The sequence below is a fragment of the Festucalex cinctus genome, chromosome 16 (genome assembly GCF_051991245.1).
Source record: "Festucalex cinctus isolate MCC-2025b chromosome 16, RoL_Fcin_1.0, whole genome shotgun sequence".
Lineage (NCBI taxonomy): Eukaryota > Metazoa > Chordata > Actinopteri > Syngnathiformes > Syngnathidae > Festucalex > Festucalex cinctus.
The window spans coordinates 7328911-7347072 of record NC_135426.1 but is presented as its reverse complement, the minus strand read 5'-3'; the positions used below and the strand labels follow the sequence as shown (position 1 = coordinate 7347072).

Below are 18162 nucleotides of genomic sequence, written 5' to 3'. Positions count from 1 at the left end.
GTAATGACGTTTTGACGAAGCCTCGTCGAGCCCTCACCAATATGGCGGCAGCCTGGCGGAAACCACCCTCATCACGTCCTCACCAACATGGCGGTTGTTACGTCACTTGACAACTTCCGTTTATGATAAGTGTAAGTTTCTTTTTTACCTTATCTCGATTACCGAATGCGGCCAACGCGCAGACGCCATGGATACGGATAAGCCAGCAAAGGTTTGGAAAAACACAGTTTATTGTCAGTAAGCATTGAAACGTGTTTTAGGTTTGACGGCTAGCAGGCTAGCCAAGCAACTAAAAACATAACATTCTTTTTTTTTTTTTTTTTGGATTTGTTTGTGTGGTTGACGTATGTTTGACTTGCATGATCTCAGCTGGAGTTCGCGGTGCAGATGACGTGTGAGGGCTGTCGAGATCAAGTTAAAGCTGCGCTTGAACACAAAGCAGGTTAGAAAACTGATTTTCTCACTGTTAGGTACAACAGTGGTCCGCAAAATGAACCTTGACTAAAAGTTTATTTTTGTGTGTGTGTCATAATACGTACTTTGGTCTATTTCACCCCCCACTTTTTTTTAGACCAATTTGTAAAATAGAGAGATAGAGACAACCATTGACTTTAGATCAATAATTGAATGACCAAAATGTGAAATAATGTGCACGAAATTCACACATGGGAGCCTGCAGAACGCTGCTTTATACTGACGTTGACAATTATGATGCACGTGAATTATTCCAAGTTTTCCCGTTGTCAGGTGTGCACTCAGTCAGCGTGGATGTCGGCGAAGGACGCGTCCTGGTGGAGACATCCCTGAGCAGTGGTGAGGTTCAGGCCCTGATTGAAAGCACCCATCGTAAAGCAGTGGTCAAAGGCATGGGCAGCTTAGTGGAGCAAGGTGATACCCCAGTCTCTTCTCTTCTTTCGACACACTTCTGTTAGTTGTACATTTTGCCATTCAGCTCCTTGTTAGAGAATACCAAGTTGTACAAAATGTATTGCGTGCATTCATAGTCAGTAGTAATGATTAGATTAAATTGTCCTGTAACAGCCTAGCCTTGTTATTTATGTGTACATATCAGGTATCAATCTGATGCAAAATGCATCAACGCAATAAAGAAAAACATGTAACAGTAAAAGACACTAGATTGTGTTTAAAAAAAAAAAAATCCCTTAAACAAAAATTTCCCGCTGAATTTTATGCCCCAAGCTGTAAGAGTAAGCGCCAAAACAATTGTTAACATTGACAGATCTGGGCGCAGCTGTGGCAATGTTAGCCGGCGAGGAGCGGCGGGTGCAGGGAGTGGTGCGTTTCCTCCAGCTGTCCGACGAGCGCTGCTTGATCGACGGGACCATCGATGGCTTGGCGCCCGGATCCCACGGCCTCCACGTCCACGAGCTGGGCGACCTCACGGAGGACTGCCTCAGGTTAGCCTGAACGCTCGCGTGACAGCCAGCCAATCACGGGAGCTATTCTCCTGCTGCAAAGTGGCCAGGCCTGCCTTTTAAGGACAGGTAGGCTACTTATTCAACATAATATGTACTACATTTACAATGTGAGGCTGGTGACCCCAAGTGGACAAAAAATAATACCTGCGTCTCACATGTTTACACCAGAGTAAATGCAATTTACGTATGTAATTCTCGCAATAAATGCTACTTGAAAGTCAAATACCCCAATTGTGTCACTTAAACGGACTAGAGTAAATCTAGCCTTTAATGATGTTGACGATTATCTGTGTGCAGCTGTGGCGAGCACTACAACCCGTTTGGAAGACATCATGGTGGCCCACAAGATGCTGAGCGGGTAAGGTATTGTGCGTGGGTTAAGCAAGACAGTGAAAGTGTGAGTTAGAGTATGTATGTGAGAGAAATAGATAAAAAAAAAAGAAAGATGTCATTACAAATTTACATCACACACGATTACAATCTGAAGTTAGCATAAGCAGTAATGTCCTGAAATAGGCTTTTGTAATTTCTATTATTGATCGATCCTTTCACTTTTGTGTTGTTAAATCATATTTGTATTGATGGATCCATACACAATGTTCCTTCTGCCAATCTCTTCTGTTGTTTTCATACATGCAAAGAATAACTTTACTCTAGACTTGACTTACCATGTTTGTTTTGTAAATTGCAATAAAGGGAAAATGCAAAAAAAAAAAAAAAGTAATGTCCTGAAATGCAGTTGAGAGATAAGTCTTAAAGTTGCCATATTATTGTCAGTTCCACATTTTTCATTGAAACAAATTTTAATACATTGTTGTGTTAAATGTGTCTTAAAGAGATACTTGAATCACTGAGCCATTTTCAGTAGTAAAAAGTTATTTTGTATATAATTAATGTGGTAACTTCATTACTTTCATGCACAATTAATATTTTTTTAAAAAGTAATTTTTTTTTACTTACTGTCGACTGATGATGACATCACCCGTGTTGAGGAAGTAGGTAACGACCAATCATGGCTCAGTTTGTTGACCAAACCCAGAAAACAGGTGAGCCATGATTGGCCATTACCTACTTCCTCAGCACAGGTGATGTCATCATAAGTCGACAGCAAGTAGAAAATTACAATAAAAGGTATTTATTGTACAGGAAAAATAATAAGTTATCAAATTCATTCTGAACCAAATATTAACTTTTCACTGCTGAAAATTGTAAACTACAGTTACAAGTAGTTGTGCATAATTTTCTGTATAAAAGTTCAAATATATGCTGAAGGAAAACATCAACTAAAATATCCACAAAAATTCCGCTTTTCGTCGACTAAAATTGGATTAAAACTAAAATACAATCAGATCACTAAGATATGACTAAAACTTTCATTCATTTTACTCAAAAGGCAATAACTAAAACTAAGTGCAGTGTGAAAAGGGCTTCACAAAGTTTGTTTTTGTTATGCAGCATGTTGGTGATCTGGGAAATATTCTTGCTGGACCTGATGGCAGAGCGTCGTTCAGACTGGAGGACAGCCAGCTTAAAGTACCAGACGCACGCACACACACGTGCAATTTTGGAATCTTTGCAGACGTGTTGGTGACCCGTTGCAGGTTTGGGATGTCATCGGACGGTCTCTGGTGGTGGATGCCGGGACAGACGACCTTGGCCGCGGGGGCCATCCGCTCTCCAAGCTGACAGGAAACTCGGGCGCTAGGTGAGTTAGCAGCCAGGCGCGGGAACGAACCCTTGCGACTCTCTTCATGCTCTTCGCTGGCGGACAGGCTCGCGTGCGGGATCATCGCCAGGTCGGCGGGCCTTTTCCAGAACCCCAAGCGAGCATGCGCCTGCGACGGGCTCACGCTGTGGGAGGAGCGAGAGCGGCCGATCGCCGGGAAAGGGCGGAGCAACCTCTAACGGAAGAACGCTGATCACACATTAGGATGCGCGCAAGCCAATAGAAAACGCTCTAAATGTAAGAAGACGTCCATTGTTTTATTATAATTTTTTTAAGTCTCATAAACCAGTGAAAGCAGTAATGTATAGTCCTGTTGAAAGTTCATTAGACCACGGGTGGGCAAATCGCCATTTTTCACTGACTGCCCTGTGTGTGTTTTATTTTTCATTAACAGATAAGAGGGATATCAACAGTTTTGACTGTGTGTACAGGAATTAAAAAAAAAAAATAAGCCATCCAATTATAATATAATTAAATACATTAAAAAATCAAACCTTGGTCCGTTCTTGAGTTACCAGACTACTTCCTGTTTCATGGAGGAGAGGAGTGTGAACGAATCAGTACTATCAGAAGCACTGACCTACATTTATTTATTTGTTTGGCAAATTGCAGTGATTTATTTCTCTTGGCTGCATTACTTTCAGTAATGTTTTTTTGTCAGATTTTTTTTTTTTTTTTTTGGTCCAGTCAGATTGCAGCCAGGTCTGTCAAGGGCTCTTCAGAATCAATTGTGTTGGACCTTCAATCCATCAATCAAACTGTCAACTTCAACTGTGTAACAGTAAAACTGTTTACTTGACCATTTACAGACAGTTGCAGGTTTGCCGTTGAGTGCCAGCTCTCAGAGTTGGAAATGTTCCCTGAGAAATTACTGGAATAAACCAGTAATTGATGACATTTAAGTTTGGCTCTCAGGGAGCTTTGTGTTGCAACCAAATTTTGAATTTCTGATACACTGTCGCACAAATGAACTGAAGAAATAAAAGGACAGCAAAGAGTCAAAATACACGGAGAAGACGCTAATAATGGTACGAACTGCTGTTAAGCGGCCAACATGAATAACTCGAAACCTCAACATCCACGTATGTGTCAATTGAAGCTTTATAGGGCCGTGTAAATCAGTGGAAGAGTGTTGTTTTGCAACCTTGAGGTTATGGGTTCAATCCCAGGTCAGTGTGACCATGTTGAAGTACCTTTGAACAAGATACCGAACCCCCTGATACTCTGTCCTTAGTAGATGAATGAATAGTCAAAATGTAAAGCTTTTAGGGTGCTGTATGGTGGAAACGTGCTACATTAAACAAGTAATAATAATAATTAATAATTAATTAATAATATAAGAATGAATAATTTAATAAAATCAGTTCATTTGTTGACATTATTTTAAATGAGCGGCAGTAGTTCTTGCTGCAGATGGGTGTCGCACCAAAATCTGGGCTCCTGTTGTCAGGACAGGTAGAGTTGCTGACTGATATTTTCCCCAAAATTTGGTGAATATCATGTAATGTAGTTTGGAAGGACAACACCACTTTTTTTTCCCTTGACTTCAGCGTTTTAAATTTCCCCTTGAGAGATCAGTCTGGCCCAAAATCTCTTGTTTTTTTTTGTCATTTTGAACAATTACGATTTTAATCACATAAACCCAACATTTATTAAATGTCGATTTTCGCCCACATAAGATTGACCGCTCCAAATTGTCCATAGGTATGATTTTGGGTGCGAATGGTTGTTCGTCTGTTGTGTGCCCTGCGATTGGCTGGCGACGCTAGGTGTACTCTGCTATTTATTTATATGTACCTCGATTTCACATTTCTTGTTTACACCAACGAACGTGTAAAAAAAAAAAAAAAAAAAAAAAAAAATGTTAGAGTAGAGTGGACTGCCCCTCCTCATCAGTCATCACACTCACCCCAACCCCTCCCACTCCCACTCCCACTCCAATGCCGGGCAGTCAGGCGGAAGCAGCCGCGACCATTTTGAAAAACAGGAGCAACAGCAGCGCCAAGGTAAGATGGCCGATTGCAACGTTTCTTTTGTGTACCACGCGTCTCTTTTCTTTCCATTTTCTTTGGGTTGGAACCGAAACCGCCAAATGGACTAATGTTGGCGCAGACTGTTGTTTGGTTCCGGTTGTTTACACGTGTGCGAGCTCGACGTGCCCGTACCAATAACACACAAGCAGTCTAGTCTCATTGTGTGACTTGTATGTTGCTTTTCGCTCGATTTTTCGACGGCGTGGGTTTCTTTTCACCCTTTCGCCCTTATTTTGTTGCGTGTAGTTATTTACACACTTTGTTTGTGCACCGATACTGGCTAGTTTTTTGTTCCCTCGATTTATTGGCCGTTTTGTTGCTAACTACTGTCTGCGTCGACGCGAATGTGATGACTCAGCGCCCGGTGACGTCATCAACACGCAGCTCTAATCGGCCTCTGTCGGGCCTGTTCGATGTACGCGTTGCTATTCGATGGTCTTTAATGTAATTGGGTGTTGCAGTCTCCAAATGTAGCCGGGCTAGGGAACTTGCGGCCCGCGCCCATCCCTCAGAAGGTTTACTGTGGTGCAGTAGTTTGAAGTTCTAATAGCAGTTCTCCCCTAGATGGGCGATATTACTTAACGCCACCAGGGCTGGACTGGTCATCTGGCATACAGGGCAGATGCCCGGTGGGTAGGTGTCCTTTGGGGCAGATGTGGCGCTGTTCAATGATAATTTTCCTCCATTTTACCCTGATAGACCTGCTCACAATTTAGAAGGAGCAGCACATTCATCCATTTGCAATATCAAGATCAAACTGAACAAATAAACATCAGTGGTAGAGCAAGGTGGTACTGGTAGCCAAGGGCGGTTAGAAATCGGGCTGGGCCAGCGGACCTAAGTCAAAATACCAGGGCCGATTATTTGTGCCAGTCCAGTCCTGTAGTCCACCATAATAGAAGAGAGTGGGAGGATATCAGGACAAGAAAATTGTCATTTAAAATGAAATGAAAGAGGGGAGGACTCAATACCTTGCTACTCCTTGCCATAAAAAAATAAAATGTATGTATGTATGAAAAGTGATATCTCAACTTTACTCAACTTTATTTATAAAGCACTTTAAGAACAGGCATTGCTGAATACAAAGTGCTGTACATAAATATCAGTTTTGCAGTAAACAAGAACAAAGCAAACATTTTGAAGTGCAATACAAGTTTTTTTTCCAAGTAAATACATTTTACATCAGTAAATAAATAAGAAGTAGGCAAGTGAATAAAGAGATAAATAAATGCATAAATAGCCCACATTAAAAGTCTCCTTTCATCTTAATGCTGGATTCAAAAAGGGGGTGACTGTTAAACATAGCAACACAGCGTGCTCCCGTCGGTGTTCCAGCTTATTGTTGGGGTCCAAGTGATTTGATCTATTGTTGCGAAAGTGGCTCCCGCCTTGACTTGGCTCTGCTAATGTGGCTCTTGTGTAAAAAAATGGTGAGTATTGCTGAGTTGGAGCAAAATGCATAAGTGTTTGTAGTCCTAACTTGCTCATTTCTCATCCCATTTTCATGACGTTTTCATGACGACTTTTTTTTTTGTTTTTTGTTTTTTGGTCAATGTTAGCGTGTGTGCTATCAATGTGGACCATGCTTCCTTGATTTTTTTTATTTATTTTTTTATTTGTTTTGGTGATGTCTAAGAAACATGGGAAGTGCTAACATTTTAACGTCACTGTAGGCACTGACGTCATATCAACCTATTTTTCAAATCTATTTGAATGACAGTAAAGCATCTCTGTTCCCAGAATGCAGTGCATGGTGAATACATTCAAAATAATGTTATAAACTAAGATGTTAATCCTTGTCAAATAAGTGTCTGGCTCTGTCAAAAGGATTTAAAAAAAATGAAAATTGAGATGTTCATATATTGTAATTCTTCTCTTCATTACCTTCAAATGATATACGTATAATATATGCTAGTAGTACTTCCGAGATTGACCGCTGTTGGCAGGTTGTGAGACAAGTGCATTCAAAGTTTTTGCATACATCTTCCCAAAGGTCCATAGCATACCTTAGTAAAAAAAAAAAAGATACTGACCTTAATCTTTCAGGAAGTGTTGAGAGATCACTGGAAAGTCAATTCCAACATGACTTTGCGACATGCCTTTAGCTAGTGTTTCATCACATTTTTTTTTATGTTGCACAATGTTTTTACTTTTTTCTACATAAACGGCGACTTTCAATTGTTTGTAAAATACTGAAATCCAGGTCAATTCTTACTCACCATGATGTAAGCTAGCACTGCAGCTATTCGGAGATCCTACTGGAAATTCCATCCCTATTAGGAAGTTCAAGAGATTGTGATCAATTCTCTAATTCTAATTTTGCATTCTACTCAAAGCACGGCATATCACAGCCGCTGTGAGATCGTTTTGTCTTGTTAAATAGTTCCCCTGCTGTTTTTTGACGTGTTTTCCATAGAGCTAGGTACTTTATACAGGTATAGTATCAGAGTCTGAATGTTGACATTGTGACAACACAAGAGCCTGTCTGGTCTCAAGGTCGTGTTGTAATTCAATGAAATCTGGCTTAAGTGCTGTAAAATTGAATGCAAAAGTAGCTGATGCAGGGCCAGTTGTCTTGACCACAAGATAGGAATTTGCTCTGAGGTGTCACGTTGCGATGGACACACGCAAGCAGATGGAGATGAGTAATGAAGCTGCGCTAACGAGCACTCCTTTCCTCTCTCTGCGCAGCACCATGGACAAAGGCCACACGGTGAAGCTGTTTGTGGGCAACCTAGCGCTGGACACCACCCAGGAGGAGCTGTCGGCCATCTTTGAGCCGTACGGCCACGTGGTGAGCTGCAGCGTACTGCGACAGTTCGCCTTTGTGCACATACAGGGCGAGGGCGCCGCCGAGCGCGCCATCCGCGAGCTCAATGGCCGCGAGTTCCGTGGCCGAAACCTGGTGGTGGAGGAGTCGCGAGGGCGGCCGCTGCACTCCACCAAAGTCTTTGTGGGGAACCTGAGTGGCATGTGCACCACCGAGGATCTCCAGCAGCTCTTTCAGACCTTTGGCAAAGTTCTGGAATGCGACAAAGTCAAAGGTGAGCTGACAGGTGACCCCTAGTAGTGACGATAGTGCCGTCGTCATGTGTTGACTAAAAGTGTCCAAAACCTTCTCACGTATTACAAGGCTCGAAACAAGCAGGTTCACATCGGTTTGCGCGTCAAAATTGACCTTTCCCGCCCTTTATTCATCCATGGATCCCACAAGTTCACAAACCTGATCCGCAAAGAAAAAAACATTTTGAGCCTTGTATGATGAGGATGAATGTGTTATGTGGTCAAAACGTTGCATTTTCAGACTAAATGATGTTACTCGTCATTGAACTCTTTGAATGCCAACCATTAAAAAAAGAAATCAAACCAGTGCCAGCCATTTTAGAGCATTCTGACTGATCTTTCAATGTTCACAGGATATTCACACAAACTAGCAAATGAAAGATTAGACGTGCCTCTTTGAAAAAGACAATCCACTGTCTAGCATGTTTGATTTCACCCAAATCACCTTCCTATGGCTAAAAAATGCAGTGAAGTTTTTGTGAGGATGTTTTATACACAACAGTGACTTTTATGCTAATAATTGAAGATTGAACAGTCCTTTTCTTCTACCTCCACCAACAATGAAAATGTGCTTTTCATAACAGAATAATCACCAGAGTAACAGCCTAACAATTTGACATTTAAGAGACTTTACAAATGATTTGCATGCTCTATATGACTAGTAATACATAACAGGTGCTCAGGTAACATATACACATTGTATATACATGTCTGTGTATGTATATTTCTATATTAATTTGAGGGGAAATCCAATACACATTTTTTTTCCTTGCCAAGGTATCACATCATGACTCGGTATCGGCAGATACTTAAAATGAAAAATTTGGACTCGGGTGCCAAAAAAAAGTGTTATCGGGACATCCCTATTACAGGCTATATTTAAATTCAATTATGTAAATCCCTGTTTTATTCACAAAGGAAAGTTCCCAACTAGGGGTGTTAAAAAAAATCGATTCAGCAATGTATCGCGATATTACATCGCGCAATTCTCGAATCGATTCAATAGGTGGCCGAATCGATTTTTAAACATCCATATTTGATGGAAAAATATTCACCAAAACGTCTTAGGATTCACACCTTAAGCATGAAAGAATGTTCTATTAATGGCTATGCATTCTATTAATTAATAACAGTTAGCCTTAATATTTTATTTCAATGCTGTTCAAACATGAAACAGATTCCAACCTCTATAAGACTGAAGTTTCAGATAAATAATACATTTCATACAAATCTTACACTGTACATGTTTACTGCTTAGTATTTTCTAAATTTGAATTTAAAAAAAATTGCAACAATCGACTTATGAAATCGTATTGGGATTAATTGGTATCGAATCGAATCGTGAGCTATGAATCGTGATACGAATTGAATCGTCAGTTACTAGGCAATTCACACCCCTATTCCCAACTTTGAAAATGGAGTGAATATTGCAACCTGGTCTAGTCATGTGCCACATCCTGCTTCAGTATTGGTGGTTAGGTGGTAGCCATGATGCTAATTGTTGTCCCTGCGCTCAATGACAGGCAGGCATTCGTCTTCCGTAGGTTACGCCTTTGTGCACATGGAGAACAAGGAAGACGCACTTCAGGCCATCGAGGCACTTCACGGCACCTCCTTCAAGGGGCGGCCGCTCTCCGTGGAGCTCTCCAAAGTTCAGCCCAGCAAGCAGACGCCCACCGGCAAGATCCCGTGCGTCAGCTGCGGCAAGCAGGGCCACTATGCCGGTGAGTGTCCCGTCGGGAAGCCCACTCTGGAGCAGTACCAGAGTCAGGCCGCCGTCCTGGCCGCCGCCGCCGCCGCTGCCGCGGGCCTCCCTCTGCAAGTGCAGCAGAGCGTGCACAACTCGGTGTACAACACGTCCACCTTTGACCCCACCTACGCCGCCCTCACCGGGATCACCACGGGCACGCGCACCGACGGGAACCCCGTCAATCCGGCTGTCTACGGCGCCCTCGCCAGCCAGGTGTACGGAGCCAACGTGGCCAGTCAGCTATACGGCTCGGTGGCCAACCAGGCCGCTCTGACGTCGGGGGCCGCTCAAGTTTACGGCTCGGTCGCCCCCAACATCTATGGCCAGGTGGCGGCCAATCCCGCCGCCGCGTCTGCCTACACGACGCCCGTCTATACCCCGACGATGGCCAATCCCATCTACCTAACAGCCACGCCTGGGATCGAAATGCAGGCGGCGGCGGCGGCGGCGGTCAACCCTGCCTACACCGTCGCACCGGCCATGTCGCCCGCCTACGCTCACATCACCGCCATGGGCGCCGCCGACCCCGCGACGGCCATCTTTGAAGCGGCCAGGCAGGCTCATTATTTTGCTCAAGGTCAGCAGGTTGTGGCCGCCGAGCAGCAGACGGTGGTGAGCAAGCCCGCCGAACGGGACCGCAGCCCACTACGACGGACTGCCCCCCTCCTGCCGGACCCCATCATGAAGCCTTTCATTTACCAGCGGGCCAAACCGCGGCGCTCCCTGCTCCCAACACCCGCCGGCCGCGCTGCCGAGGAGGCGGCGTCTGAAGCGACCGAGGACCACGTGGCAAGGTAGGACGTCGTCTGCCCGCCGCCGCCGACCACGACCGCTTGTTTGCCGGCGTGTTGCCGATCAAGCTGTGTATCGTTTCTTCTTCAATTGGCAATTGAAATGGTGACTGATTATTTTGTTATTTGTTTTTAATCCACCACAAAATATGAAGATAAAAAACTTTCTTTTTTTTTCCCCCCTCCACAATTTTCGTCTCCGATCAAAAATACAAACTTGAAAAAGGAGCCACAGAACTGATTTTGATTTGAACCTGAAATTCGTGAAGTTTACCTGAAAGTTTGGTAAGGGGCTTCAGACCACGATCGCTAAAACGATCAGATGTATCAATAACACTGACAAACGTCTTACTGTAATCTGCTTCATGCATTCGATTTGCTTTGGCTGCAGTGAGAGCCGTTTTTGCACCGATCATACTCTACTCACTCTTAAGGTCAAATGATGTTAACGTCAAAATGATAATGTTGACATTTAAAAACATCTTTATTATACCAGAGGGGGCAGATTTGTTTATTTTTGCTCATGTATACCTGCCAAAACATTCAAGACTGTACACTAGTTTACTGTGTTATTTTATATTGTTCTACTTTTCTTGTACTGTGGAGTAAAAAATGTTTTCATATTTTTTTATGTTAATCTTTTTTGTTTTGTTTAAAAAAAATATACTTCATATGTTTAATAAACTCTCTAGAAATCAATTCTCTAGTTTCTTTAGTTTTCAGTCCAGATGTTTTAAAACTGGCACTTTTAAAACAATATAGAACAATTGCTCTAATAATCGGGATTGGACAATGTGAAAAAAACTTTTTTTCTTTTTTCTTTTTCTTTTTTTTTCCCCCCCGGTGTTATAGTCATGGCCCATGAAGACATCCTTTTGGCCAGACGTGTCTGCATCTGTCTTCTGTCTCTTCTTGTTCTTCTCTCCTACACATTTGCTCTTGAAGCTGGAGGGAGTAAACAACTAAGAAGGCTCTTGTACTTGGATGAACAGATGCCTGACACGATGTTACACAGAAAGGCTTGACTGTGATATCAATTCAATTTAATAGAAAGAGTAGCATTAAATAGCACATTTGGGAAAAAAAAATCAGAGAAATGAGGACAAGAAAAAGTCCAGCTGGGTGAGACAGTTATATGGAAGCTCTGCATTTAGTGAACAATCCGGTCTCCCTCGTTGAAGGTCCCATGCCATCAAAATGCATTTTTTCCAATTGTTTATGCATTAGTCCAAATGAGTGTACGATAGTTTGTCGCTGTCATACCTTGTCCTTTGAAAGGCAAAAAATGTTGAAAACAAGCGGATCTGAATAGGCTGCGGCACTCACAGCGTTCGACAACAATGGCCGGGAACTTTTTGATAAATCCTGCTTTCAATACTGGGACAGTACGGAAAAAAGAGCCGACCTGGAGAATGGTGAGCGAGGAAATTGGTGTCATCTGGTAAGTACTACTTGTTTACAGCTGTCTTTGTCACCTTCTTCAAGCTGAACCAATAGCATTATTAGCCACATATTACACACATTCATTAAGTCTCGCTGTTGTGCACACACACACACTCTTAATTAAGAAATGCACATGGATAAATAAAATTGTTGGTATCTTCCTGTTGATGAAAGAAAACTACGCATCAATCCATCATGTATACTCATCCTCATGGAAATAACGTGAATCTGACAAAGGCAGTCATAAGTGAAAGTTAACCAATGAAAATCAGACATTGCTTTTCAATTATGGTTCAGTAAAATTAGGGTTAAGAATTAATGAAACAGGCCTCGATAATGAAAATAAATTGGACCACAAATGTATGTTCAACCAAAGGTACAGGTGTCATCAAACTTGTAAGCAGGCATGTTGAAATAAGTTGACAAGCTATTTGGTGACATGGTGTGTACCAGCGGAAGCGAGACAAGGCCATCTCCATGCAGCCGTGACCACAGTTGCACTTACTGTATTCAGAAATGTTAAGATCCACGGGATCGTAGCCAAGCTAGACTGGCTACCGCCAAAGAAGTGAAAGGTGAACTCTAAGGTCCAGCAAGATACAACAGTGTCAGATGACACCATTCGTCATATTTTGAGGCAAAGTCGACTTGATGGGACACGAGCAAGAAGGACACCACTTGATAAAAAAGAAAAGTGAAACTGCAATTTGGCTCTAATGGGACAATGGGCGATGGGCAGACGAGACAAAACTGGAACAAAATGTCTGATGGAATCTTGCAAAGTTCTGTAGTGAACGCTTAAAAGACTGAAAGTGAAAGTTTTAAGTATTTAACACAAATTTCAAACGCAGTAATTGTCACAATAAATGATATTGCAATGCAGATGAATTCATGGCTCGTGTTTTTTCAAAAATACACGAAGAATAATCACATCTAAAATCGCAATATTGAGGAGGAAGAAAAAAACAAATTGCAATTGGATTAAACCCTACAAATGGCAAAATGATCAGTCACTTGATTGAGTTTTTGGCCGTTAAGAAGGAACGAGGCGCGGCTTGTTAATGGTGGTCTGTCGCTGCCCTCCGCAGATACTACGCCGAGTACTACCAGCAACTGCAGCAGTACCCTCACTTCCAGTACGCCTACCCCTCCCCCGGCGCCATGACCGCCATCCAGGGCATGCAGGCGGTGCCCGCCATGTCGGCCCAGCCCGTGGCCACGCTGGACGCCCTCAGGCCAGTGGTCCCTGCCGCGGCTGCGGCCATGGCCGCCGCCATAGCCGCGCCCAGGGTGTATGAGCCGCCGTTGCCGCCGACCACACGCAAGGAGTCCGTCCTCCGCCGACCCGAACTCTCCCTTCACACGCCTGAGCCCCCCTTCCGATAGTCTGCCCCCTCCTCCCTTACCCTTACCCTGCCCCGCCCCGTCCCTCCTTTTGCTCCCTTCCTCCTCAAGCGGGCTGTTTTGTGTGCGTTTGTTGGGGGGGGGCTATTAACCTGCTTGACCAGCTGTTCTGTTCGTCATGCGGTGCAGCCCCTCACCTGTCGGCCATCTTTGACCTTCACTCTTGTCGTGCCAGTAGTGAAGACGTACACTACTCCTCAAAAAGTTCAGGGATATCGAGCTTTTTGTTGGATGACTTGAAAATGTACGAAAACCTTCACAGGTGAACTTCATTTGACCTTGTCTGAACTCTCAAATGCACATACTTTTTTGCATAATTGGCTCTTTGACGACAACAAACTGAATGGAAAAATTCAGAAAAGCTGTTTAAATCTGCCCATTTTTTTTTTTTAAATTAATTTAATTCCCATCCATCTTTTTTTCCCCCAAACGGGGAAATTATTTTGAATTGTCAGTGAACAAAATGCACGTAAACTTATTCGAGTTAAGTTACTGATTTCAAGCATAAATGTTGCTCATTGCTTTCCAAAGTAAAATTAAATCTTATAATTATTCTGCTTCCACTGAGGAAAATCAGCAAATATTTACTGTTGAGAGCCAGAAATTCCAAGAATTTGGATCATTTTATTCAGGGGAAGGGATATTACCGAATAAGCGCTTTATCAGTTAACTTGGTAATTTGTGAGGTGCTATATTTGTACTTCTTATTCAAAGTCTTGAGGTGAAATGACGTTGACCTGTAAAGGTTAAAGTGCATTTTTGGCTCATGATGAAATTTTGACCCAAAAGGCCAACATCCCAAACTTTGGGAGACGTGTATTTTGACCTTTTTCTGTTGTGCCAGTAGTGAGCCGCCTTCGCGCCTCACCTTCGCCTTTATTATTGAGTTCCTCGCACCTGCCACAGGAAGTCAGCTTCCGTGCCACTCGCCATCCTCCCATGTGTGTTCAAGAGGTGGTGGTGGGGAGGGGTGTCATTGTTGCCTTAATGTGAATCATTTTAGTGACAAGGTCAGATAAGCACACGCCGCATGGTGGCTGCATTGTGACGGACAGAACCATGGGTCCGCAAGTTGTGCGTGTGTATGGGGGTGGGGGACGTGTATGTAAAAGCACACACAAGACGTACTTAAAACTTTTGATTTCTCCCCCACCGCTCTCTGCTGTCGTCATGGCAACGCAGGAAGCCCACTGCCTCGTCTCTCCTTGTTTTTATACAGCAGCCTACCTCTTGTCCCTCATTTCACCTCCCCACCACGTACAGTATCTTTACAAGTTTTTTTGTTGTTGTTGTTTTGTGCGGCGCATGTTGACTAGCGAATGAGAAGCTGGACTCGGTGCCTACGCAACAAGTGCTTTTTGATCGTCATGGTTGGGGACGGGGGTGCTCGTTTATGTTAATTTTATATAGAAGACATGATGCAGTGGTGACTACAGTAGAGATGAGGTGTGTGTGTGTGGGGGGGGGGGGGGGGGGGGGGGGGGGCAGTATCTTCCTGTATCCCAAATGCCAGATCTTTTGCTAAGATTTTATTTTATTTTAAGTAAACAGTCTTATTTTTCAAAATTAACGATCTGACAGCTGCACATTGACACGCACCACTCCCCCTTCCCTTACAATCACCCGACTGCCTTGCTGCAACCCGCCCCACCCGTCCCCCACATGGTGGTCACAGTGTAATCTTGTGGTTGCATCCTCTGTAGAAGTTTGTGTCAACTTTTTGTGTCTTGTTTTATTGAGGGCATGCTCCGATTTGACACGTGTATCCAAACTTGAATAAACGTTCTCTCGATGTTTCGTGCTGACTAAAGGAACACAAAGCTTGGGCCATGTTGCTTCTTCTACTTCTTCTTCTTCTCTCTGCTGGGTGGGGGGGTTGGCTTGGGTGGGTGTGTTTGTGTGTTGATCGTGCATGACGCCAGCGGCCCGCCATGGCCTCCGCCACTAACTGTGTCAACTGAATTAGGTCACCTGGATGGCGGCGTGGGCATGGATGACTTTTTAGCGTGACGTCACTCGCCACCGAGGTAAATAAAGCTTTTGCCCCCCTTGACCTCTCCCCCCGAGACAACCCCCCACCCCCCGACCGCACCCTGCCACACACACACACAGACCTACAACCCTTCCCTTTCACTCTGCCTTGTCCTTGACAAACACACACACAACCCACTACTCTTCTCTGGCACCTGGCCTGAACCCACCTCAAGTCCTAGCTCACATCATGGGGGGCACGGCCCTTCTCTCCCCCACACAACCAAAAGTCCATCCCCTTCCGCCGCATTCGCCGCCCTCACGCCCATCCCTGCCCCCTCCCAGCCGCCGTTTACACAGCCGTGCTTTTGCCCGCCGACACCGCCGCCGTCACCGGTTGGGAGCTCTCGACTGGGACCTCCCGGATCGTCCCACCGCCTCGCCATCTTCTTATAGCAGGGAGATGCAGAGGAAAGGTGTGAGTGTGTCTGTGTGTAGAGTGAACCCCTGTTATCGTGGGGGATACATGCCAAAATGAAACTTTTTGATATTTTGACCACTCTCACATAAATGCGTGAAAACACCATCTATATTTTTTGGGGTCGATTAGCAAGTTTGAAATAAACCATACTTGATCACCGATTTGATTAGAAGATGGAGCAATATATCTCTTTAAACAATTGTATATTTACTTTACAGTCAACCCCCACTGTAGAGAAAATCCACTACGCTTATTGAAATGCAATGAAAAAAAATAATTTCAAGCCTCAGTTCTTCCAAAAAAACCACGGATAAACATAAAATCTAGTTTTTAACGTATATGGCCATAGACAGAAACAAAACAAACAAAAAATGCATAAACAGAGTGAACGATGTTGTGTTTGCCTTATTTTGCCGATCCACTCAATGTCATTATTTGAACTCACAAATCAAGACATTACAGACGATCACCAAAAGCTGACTTGCCTCTAATTGTCAGTCCCAAGGGAAGTGTACCTTATGTTTCGATCAGTTAGGTTTTCTTTTTTATTAATGGACACACCAAAAGAGTCAGTTAACTTTCATCGTTGCTCCTTGCAAAGATGCTGTGGAAGTGTGTGGAATTTGGGTGAAAATAGATGTCACGTAGTGTAATTATTATATACAGCCACTAGATGGTATCATTACACTCCTTTCTTACCATCTGCAATGTTAGTTTAGTGAATGCCAGTACCTACAGTAGTTTAGTAGTTTAGTGGACACTAACCTGAAATTTTTGGGGCGCAAGTAGAAGATATTAGGGCACACACTTGTAATGTGACTTGCAAAGTAAATATTCAATCCACAAATTTTCACTTTGTTCCTGATAAATTGACTGCGTTTTGAAGTTTGTCAAAAAATATTCAAGAATATTCATTATTTAAAGAAAGCATGACTGGTTGCACTGGCACAAGTAGATGAACATTGTAGTTGCACTGTCCTAGATTTTAGGGGCAAAATGCCAGCATTTATAGCGCATTTCATACACAAGGTAATTGTTCGATGTGCTTCACATATTATGTAATGAGGAGTACAACATTAAAATGCAATTACAATTGCATTTAAGAGTTAAATGTAAGTTAAGAAATAAAAAGCAGCTTGCTAAAATGACTAAAAGAACTTAGAGTGCAAGAACAAGATTTTTGGAAGCCATATATGTATGTATGTATGTGTGTATATATAATGAATTTCTTATTGCTAAACGAATGAAATATGCCATTGACGGGCAATCATTCTAAACTTTCAAACAACTGCTACTTGAACACACAAGGAGCAGTAATACATGCTAAGTTTACTCTCAGGCATACGTTCTCTTCTTCTTGCTCTTATATGACACTGCATGGCCTCTACTACATTTCCTCAAAACGTGAAGAGGGATCCCTTGAAAATTATGTGCCATATAATATAGCAGGAGCCAGAAAGTTGAAGTGGGATTATAGCGGGGGTTCACTGTACGGTGGAAATGGATTTGCTACATTGGTGTGTGTGTGTGTGTGCGTGCGTGCGTGACTGGTGGTGTGCGGGGTTTGAGGAGGTTTGGGCTGATGCAACCGAAGGATTATCAACCATCTCAGTCCTTCTAGGATGCTCGTGAACCTTAAGACGATGGAGGCGCCCATCCTTTCAAAGGTGAGTATTGGTGACTCCTTTCTGATTTTTGAGGGTTCACTGTTCATTTTTTCAGTTTTGTTTCTCCCTTGAGTGCTAGTTATGTATGTATAATCTGTGTGCAAATGCAGATGCCCCCCCCCACCCCCCCCCCCCCCCCCCACACACACACACACAAGGTGCAGGTTCAGTTGTGTGAAGCACTTTGCTGGTGTGGTCTTTGTTACTTTTGGTGACTATAGCATCAATAACGACGATGATGATGATGATAGGACTCGTGTTGTACAATTGAATAATGTGACAGAGGGTCACATTAGTAACAGGCTCTGTTTTATCAAAGGAATTAATAAAAAGGTGAGATAAAAAGAACTGCTTGTGTCCTGTGTCTTTTGTAGCTCCTCTCAGTTTCGGATAG

General features: G+C 43.2%; 2 protein-coding genes across 5 annotated transcripts; both read left to right on the top strand.

The window, feature by feature from the left end:
* Window positions 1-66: 66 nt before the first annotated feature.
* On the top strand, window positions 67-3658 carry ccs (copper chaperone for superoxide dismutase). The gene is made up of 8 exons (XM_077499996.1): window positions 67-211; window positions 370-442; window positions 748-888; window positions 1241-1418; window positions 1737-1797; window positions 2895-2972; window positions 3041-3144; window positions 3212-3658. The coding sequence occupies exons 1-8, from the start codon at window positions 188-190 to the stop codon at window positions 3342-3344; spliced, it is 792 nt and encodes a 263-aa protein (XP_077356122.1). The 5' UTR covers window positions 67-187; the 3' UTR covers window positions 3345-3658.
* A 1407-nt stretch (window positions 3659-5065) lies between these two features.
* Window positions 5066-18116, top strand: LOC144004335 (RNA-binding protein 4B-like). Of its 4 annotated transcripts, XM_077501514.1 has the most exons (5): window positions 5066-5171; window positions 7890-8242; window positions 9785-9985; window positions 10589-10805; window positions 13334-18116. In XM_077501514.1, the coding sequence occupies exons 2-5, from the start codon at window positions 7894-7896 to the stop codon at window positions 13629-13631; spliced, it is 1065 nt and encodes a 354-aa protein (XP_077357640.1). In that variant the 5' UTR covers window positions 5066-5171; window positions 7890-7893; the 3' UTR covers window positions 13632-18116. The 4 variants fall into 4 exon arrangements, with proteins under 4 accessions (XP_077357640.1, XP_077357639.1, XP_077357641.1 ...); XM_077501513.1 differs by having other exon boundaries at window positions 9806-10805; XM_077501515.1 differs by lacking the exon at window positions 10589-10805 and having other exon boundaries at window positions 15616-18116.
* The last annotated feature ends 46 nt before the right edge of the window (window positions 18117-18162 follow it).

Coding starts and splice junctions, on each gene's coding strand:
- ccs (XM_077499996.1), top strand. CDS start 188: ATGGATACGGATAAGCCAGCAAAG. Junction 889..1,240: donor GGGCAGCTTAGTGGAGCAAG/GTGATACCCCAG, acceptor TAACATTGACAG/ATCTGGGCGCAGCTGTGGCA. Junction 2,973..3,040: donor TGGAGGACAGCCAGCTTAAA/GTACCAGACGCA, acceptor GACCCGTTGCAG/GTTTGGGATGTCATCGGACG.
- LOC144004335 (XM_077501511.1), top strand. CDS start 7,894: ATGGACAAAGGCCACACGGTGAAGCTGTTTGTGGGCAACCTAGCGCTG. Junction 8,243..9,784: donor GGAATGCGACAAAGTCAAAG/GTGAGCTGACAG, acceptor GCTCAATGACAG/GCAGGCATTCGTCTTCCGTA. Junction 10,806..13,333: donor ACCGAGGACCACGTGGCAAG/GTAGGACGTCGT, acceptor TGCCCTCCGCAG/ATACTACGCCGAGTACTACC.